General features: G+C 40.6%; 1 protein-coding gene across 1 annotated transcript in view; it reads right to left on the bottom strand.

The window, feature by feature from the left end:
- Window positions 1-638: 638 nt before the first annotated feature.
- LOC123507618 (hemicentin-2-like) overlaps window positions 639-7,500 on the bottom strand; it is a 133,349-nt gene continuing 126,487 nt past the window's right edge. The window contains exons 11-13 of the mRNA XM_045260633.1: window positions 3,251-3,382; window positions 1,019-1,189; window positions 639-643 (exon numbers count right to left, since the gene is read on the bottom strand). Coding sequence (XP_045116568.1) covers window positions 639-643; window positions 1,019-1,189; window positions 3,251-3,382 — 308 coding nt within the window. The remainder of the gene's footprint in view (window positions 644-1,018; window positions 1,190-3,250; window positions 3,383-7,500) is intronic.

Raw genomic sequence — 7,500 nt, 5'->3', positions numbered from 1 at the left:
GTTTAGGTTAGATACGCAAATGAAAGGTAGAAGGAAGGCTGTAAATGAAGGGTGACTTTCCTCAGTTAAACTACCACGTTAAAAGGAAAACCTGTGTCTCGAACTCCACTGTACATTATGAGACTACATTAGCGATGGGTAGAGTTCCAAGTGAAAAATAAAAAGACTGTTGTGTCCTTTTATAATGGGAGCAAAGTAGCCTTCTGAACTAATGAAGTGATAGAAGCCATATAGCTAAAGATAAGAGACTTAGAGGGGAGACTCACTGGTAAGACTTTCTAAAGACGAGAAAAAGAAGAAGGAAGAGGAAGTACACGAGGACCAAAAGATTATACGAATAGGGAGGAAATGATGGAAAACTTATAGGAATGGAAGAGAGGAATAGGAGGAAGGAATTAAATGGAAATGTCGACATGGAGAAAGAGAAAGGACCGGATGGCTAGAGAAGAGGAAAGATGAAAAGGCACGGAGTAACAGGGGAGGAGATAAAAGGAAGGAAAAAGAGCGTGGAGAATACTAGGACGGAGAGGAGGAAGAGGCGCCAGGGATACAGATAATTGAAGAAAAAAGATGAAGGGTGAGCCAGAAGGGTGAATAAAACCTGGAAGTTTGGCACCACAGCAACAAATAGTGGAAAATCAAACTGTAAGAAAGAGAAATGGAACTCCGTGCAACAATATTAGAAAAAAAACACGTAAAAAAAAAAGAAAAACCGAAGCAGCAGCAGCAGCATCTGATATCACCAGAGAGAGAGAGAGAGAGAGAGAGAGAGAGAGAGAGAGAGAGAGAGAGAGAGAGAGAGAGAGAGAGAATAGAAGAGGGAGAAAAGAGAGCCGAAAAACCATAAAATAACAAAAAGAAACGCATACAAAGAAAACAAACTTTATGAATAGTCAGATACAATAAAGTTTACCTACGAATGATATAAAAAAAAAGTGAACACACACACAGAGAGAGAGAGAGAGAGAGAGAGAGAGAGAGAGAGAGAGAGAGAGAGAGAGAAGAATAAAACACTTACTCTGCGTGAAGATGGTGAAGTTACAGGGATAAAGTTGCGTTCCCTCAGTGTTGCGGGCCCAGCATTGCACCACCTGCTCCTCCCTTCGCTCCTCCTTAAGGCGTGGAAGAGTGTAGCGTCCTGTGAGGCCTTCCTTCCGTCCCACGCTCGCCAACCTCTCTGGGGAACTGTCTGCAGGAGGGAAAGAGTATGCATGTGTGGATGTGGCGTGGTGAAAGATACGAAATTGGTGTTTGCTCAATTGCTCTCTCTCTCTCTCTCTCTCTCTCTCTCTCTCTCTCTCTCTCTCTCTCTCTCTCTCTCTCTCTCTCTCTCTCTCTCTCTCTCTCTCTCTCTCTCTCTCTCTCTCTCTCTGTTATTGTTTTAGTTTAATATGATTTTCTTTTTTTTCTTTCTCTTTTACAAGTTTGTGGTAAATAAAGTTATTTTTATTTGTTTGAGTCTATCTGTCCCTCGTTCCCTCTGTTTGTCTCTCTTTTTCTTTTTCTCTATTCTTTTTTTTCTTTCCATCTATCTATCTATCTATCTGTCAATCAATATCTATCTATCTATCTATCTATCAATCTATCTATCTATCCAACTATTTATCGGCTGTCTTTCTATCTATCTATCTCTCTTACTGTATCAACCTATCAATTTCGTCATCCGCGTGTGTGTGTGTGTGTGTGTGTGTGATGAGAGGAGAGTGAGGGGCGTGCGTCTATAAGTGCAAGCAAACGTTCTTTTACCTGGACCCTTGAATACCTGTGTAGGAGTATAGGTGGCGACGGGAACAGGCATGAACAGGTGTGAACAGGTGAGGGTCGTGGAAGCATCGGTGTAAAAGAGGCAGTGTTGGTGAAATTTAAACGGTTTGACCATTAAGGAGACAATACCATTAATAGAATAGCAATTAATGTTAAAGAGGAGGACTCCACCTTTAAGAGAGACGAGGCAATGAAAACTAATGAATCTCTCTCTCACTCAATGTCCTACTTACTGTTTTTTCCTCCTCGGTTCTTACTTTTTTCCCAATTTTACTTAACGCAGAGAAAAGGAATGAATCTCTCTCTCTCTCTCTCTCTCTCTCTCTCTCTCTCTCCCTCCCTCAAAAAAAATGGATAAATGCTCCGAAAAATGTGAATTCAAGGGTAAATTATCTAGTGTGTGTGTGTGTGTGTGTGTGTGTGTGTGTGTGTGTGTGTGTGTGTGTGTGTGTGTGTGTGTGCGGAAAAGTAAAGGAGAGATTATTTTATTTATCCATTTTTTTCTTTCTCCTTAGATGGTTAGTAGTTTTGTTTCTCTAGTTAACCTTTTCAGTACTGGGGCGCATTTTTACCATGAGTTTTGAGCAGGATTAGACGATTCTATTGACACTAAGGAAGGGTCTATGGAGGTCAGGAGATTAATGGCCAGAGTCTTCACTATTTCAATCCCACCATAAGTTTCTGAAGCTGCATAGAATCGCTAAATAGTAACCAGAATGAATACGGAAACGCGTCTTGGAAATGAAAGGGTTAATATGTTGGAATTTAAGTCTCGAAATGTTTATTGGTGGTGAATATGAGATGGTATGATTAATATTACAATTTGTATGTGTGTGTGTGTGTGTGTGTGTGTGTGTGTGTGTGTGTGTGTGTGTGTGTGTGTGTGTGTGTGTGTGGGCGGGCTTTGTGTAGTTTTAAGGAGCGCTTCTGACTCAGTGTTCGTGCTTCTATACATCTATCTGTCTGTGTGTCCGTGTGTCTGTTTGTCTCTTTCTGTCTTTGTCTCTTTGTCTGTGTGTCTGTCTTTGTGTTTCAATCTGTGTTTGTCTTTGTCCATTCCATCTTCATCCATCTATTTCTTATCGTTGGTTTCCATTTGTTAGTTTATCTCTTTCTCTTCCTCTCTCTCTCTCTCTCTCTCTCTCTCTCTCTCTCTCTCTCTCTCTCTCTCTCTCTCTCTCTCTCTCTCTCTCTCTCTCTCTCTCTCTCTCTCTCTCTCTCTCTCTCTCTCTCTCTCTCTCTCTCTATACTTTTATACCCACACACACACACACACACACACACACACACACACACACACACACACACACACACACACACACACACACACACACACACACACACACACACACACACACACACACACACACACACACACACACACACACACACCCTTCTCCCTTCCTTGCCAGCACACACGTACAAACTCCCCAAACCTTCCCACATCCACCTACACACTGACCCCCACACACACACACACACTTACCTGGCGTCTTTTTAATGGCCCACGTATAGACTAAGGTCGGGGGATACGCCAGCAAGGAGCACACTATAGTTAGCGCCTCTCCTCTTACTCTCCTGTACTGCAGTGTCTGGTTGGCAGCACACACTGGCCGGACTGGAAAAGAGAGAACGGGAGAACGATGAATGGAGCTTGAAAGGACACGATGGAATAGAGAGAGGGACAGAGAGGGACATAGACCAGAGGAACGAGGTAAAAACTAAGGGTGGAAGACAGGACAGAAGGAAGATGAACGAAAGTGAAGAGAAGAATTGAGAAGGGGGATGATAGGAGAGACGCAAAAAGAAAGAGAGAAACAGGAGAAAGAGAGAGGAAAAGAGGAAGATAAAGGGACATAGACTAAAGGAAAGAGGGGAAAACCAAGGGTGAAAGGCAGGACAGAAGGAAGATGGACGAAAGAGAAGAGTATGGAGGATCTGAGAAGGAGAAAAAGCGACCACTCAGGAAGGGAGAAGTTTACGAAAAGGATATACACACCAAAGGAATGAAGGACAAAAACGAAACGAAGGTGAAGGACAGAAAGAGGATGGACGAAGGGATGGAATAAAGGGTGACAGGTTGGAAAGGGAGAGGATGCATCGTGGGGAGGGGAAAGGGAGGAAAAAGGTTGTCGTACGAAGAAAAATAACTGAGAGGGGAAGGGAGGGTAGATAGAGAGGGAGAGAGACGGAAGTGGCAGAGAGAGAGAGAGAGAGAGCAGAGAGAGAGAGAGAGAGAGAGAGAGAGAGAGAGAGAGAGAGAGAGAGAGAGAGAGAGAGAGAGAGAGAGAGAGAGAGAGAGAGAGAGATGGAGGGAGTAAGGGGAGATTCAAACCAAGACAAGAAAAATTAGGAAAACAAATACACGAAGTGAAATAAATATTGTAAATGGAAAAAATAGTAAATACATAATGCATATATATTTCAATGAACAAATAAAGAATGTAAAAATAGAGAGAGAGAGAGAGAGAGAGAGAGAGAGAGAGAGAGAGAGAGAGAGAGAGAGAGAGAGAGAGAGAGAAAGCAGGAAGGTACGAATAGGAAAAAGGAAATAAAAACAAGTCGAGTCAATACGAAATAGAAAGAGCGAAAAAAAAGTGAGGGAGAAAGAAAAGGTGTATATAGACTGCAGGAGGAGGAGGAGGAGAAGGAGGAGGAGGAGGAGGAGGAGGAGGAGGGAGGAACCAAGACAAATGAGGGAGGGAGTTTGAATGAGAGACATGGCGTTGATTTGAGAGGAGAGACTCTTGGAGAGGAGAAAAAAAAAAGAAGAGAGAGAGAGAGAGAGAGAGAGAGAGAGAGAGAGAGAGAGAGAGAGAGAGAGAGAGAGAGAGAGAGAGAGAGAGAGAGAGAGAGAGAGAGAGAGAGAGAGAGAGAGAGAGAGAGAGAGAGAGAGAGAGAGAGAGAGAGAGACAGACGTATGGATTGCTATTAGTACACTTTCGCATCTACTCTCACCGTTGGGACAGGTTCGGAAAGTCTACGGAATCCGCTTGCCGCGTTTCACTATCCCCACTCCCTCTCCCTCTCGCTCTGCTCCGTTTTCTATCCCCTGGTCACGTGCGTCAGCGGAATCAGTGAATGGTATGTGTAGTTTTTAGTGCCCGGTTATTTTTTCCTTATATGTTTTCAGAATGCTTCGTTTTCTGCTCGGCTTTTAGTGTATCCCTATAACACTTCTATTAGATTTCAGTTATTTTTTTCTTTTTATATAGTCAGTCTTTTTTTTTCGTTTTTTTGTATATTTTCACAATTGTTCGTTTTCTTTTCAGTTTCTGTATGGTATTAATCTATTGCAGATTTATGACCCTTCTATATATTTTCTGTTACTTTTGGCCATGTCCTTTTTTTCTATCTATTTTTTCATCCCTATGTCTTCTTTGTGTTTTTAGGATAATTGTTTTCACTTCAGTTTTATATAAAGTGTGTGTGATGAAGCTATATATCTGTTTTTTATGCGTCTCTAATATTTTACTTCAAATTATTTATTCATATATTTTTGTTTGTTACAGAGCAGTGAAGGATAAAATTCGGATATCTGGTGAGTGTTGTTTTTATTAATGTTGCCTGTGTTTTAGAAAAGCATTAGCGCCAGCCATTTTTAATCCTCTCATATATGTTTCACAGTTTCACGCCTGGAGCTTTTTTTTTTTTTTAACAAAGTGCAATATTTGGATAACTTGTTGAAAGTAGATTTTCTCTTTCTCTCTCACGGTCTTCATTGGTATTATCCTATAAATTTTATGCTTTTTTTTTTTTTTTTTTTTACTTTTGATTTTCATTAGGTTATCACACTCCAATTTTCCTTTCTTTTTTTTCTAGAGACAAGGAATGAACACTGAGAAATAATTCATTTGTTATTTTCATTGGATGATATCACCTCAATCTCTTCTCTTTTTCCTGTATTCCTTTCGATTTTCATTACATTATTACATTTTTTTTTTTTTTTTACCTTGGGAAGTAACATTCAAAAAAATTATTGGTTTGCCATTATCATTTCTTCCTATCAGCTCAATCTTTATATATATGTTTCTGTTCGTACTTTCGATATCCATTGAATTATCACTCAAAATTCTCTCTCACCTTTTTTTCCTTTTTTTGCGTTTTTGTTCGTATTTCCAAAGACAGGAATAAAAAACTAAAACTGAAAAGAAAAAAATATTCCCTCGATTCACAGATTTCCTCCTTCAATTTATGGGAAATAATTATGATACCTCGTCAGTTTTCTATGATTCCGTCCAACTTTCACCTTTAAATTACTATCTGAATATTGGGCTAAAAATAAAAGGGAAAAAGAAACGTCCCGGTACTCACACTCCATTACAAAAAGAAAATGTTTGGGAATGTATGCAAATTTACCAAACATGATGAAATATTAAAATCATGAGACGTTGACTACCAGAGAAATTAAACAAAGGAAGGAGGGAGAGAGAAAAGGGAAGAAAAAACCCAAAGGTCGCTCCAGGTATACGAAATATTAATGGTGGAGAGAGGGGGAGAGACAGGGAGAGGGAGGGAGGGAGAAAGAGGAAGGACATGAAGAAAATGAAGAAAATTGAAGTTATGAGAAGGGATGAGGTGATTGAGGCGGGGAGGAAGCGAAGTAGAGGAGGGGAGAGAATCAGAGTAAGTGAGGGAGGAGGTGAGTAATGAGGGAAAACAAGATTAAGGAGAAAAAGTAGAGAAGGGAACAGTGACAGAGTGAGAAGGTGTGGAGAGGAAACGAGTGTGTCAGAAGAGGGGATAAGGAGAACTGGATAAAGGAAGGACGAGTGGATAAAGTGGATAAAGGAACAAATCTCGTGGGGGAATGAGAAGGATGAGGTGAGAAGGAAGAGAAGGAGGAGCAAGAGTGGATAAAGAAAGAAAAGCTTTAGAAGGAATGAAGAGATGCAGAAGAAAGTGATAATTCAGAGGAGAATTGAGACAGATATGGGAGAGAGAGAGAGAGAGAGAGAGAGAGAGAGAGAGAGAGAGAGAGAGACGAATATATGAAGGGACTTGATGAGAAGATACGGAAAAATAAGTAAAGTTAGTGGAGAGGGAATGAGGAGGCGTAGAGGACAAGAAGGAAATGCAGAGAGAGAGAGAGAGAGAGAGAGAGAGAGAGAGAGAGAGAGAGAGAATGAGGGGGAATGTGGAAAATGAAGTAGTGAATAAATCATGAAAGAAAGGGGAGAGATTAGGTGATAGAGAAGAATGAGGATCTGATTATGAGGAAGGAAAAAGAAGTGTGGGGAATATATAGACCAGGGAATGAAGATTTACATAGGAGAAAACGAGAAAACTGCAAAACGAGGAGCGCTGCGTGTACATGTAGAGGACGAAATTGACTGCAGAGTTATACACAAACCCAAAAAAAGATATATACATCCACGCTACATTTCGGGGTTTACGTATGAATTGTAACAAGACAACAATTTTTCTCCCTTTTCAATCGCATGTCTGACTCCGATGAGAGGGAAAGAGAAAAAGAATGACAAGAAAATATAAAAAAGTAGAATGTATTTTTTTTCCTTGCTTTTTGTTCGTTCGTCTAGATAATTTCCAGGGCACAATTTAACTTTTTTCTTTTTACGCAGGATTGGGTTTATTCTTTGACCAAGGCGCTGGATCGGAAGTAATGACGGCGTTTGGAGTAATATATTTAGCAGGATCTAATTGAACTTGTCAGCCGGTGAATCTTGCTTCCTCTCGTGCATGATTTATCGCCTCTTGTGAAAACTTTGCTTGCGG

Source organism: Portunus trituberculatus, chromosome 23 (assembly GCF_017591435.1).
Source record: "Portunus trituberculatus isolate SZX2019 chromosome 23, ASM1759143v1, whole genome shotgun sequence".
NCBI classification, from domain to species: domain Eukaryota; kingdom Metazoa; phylum Arthropoda; class Malacostraca; order Decapoda; family Portunidae; genus Portunus; species Portunus trituberculatus.
The sequence above is the reverse complement of the archived record's forward strand: the minus strand, read 5'-3'. Positions and strand labels throughout refer to the sequence as shown.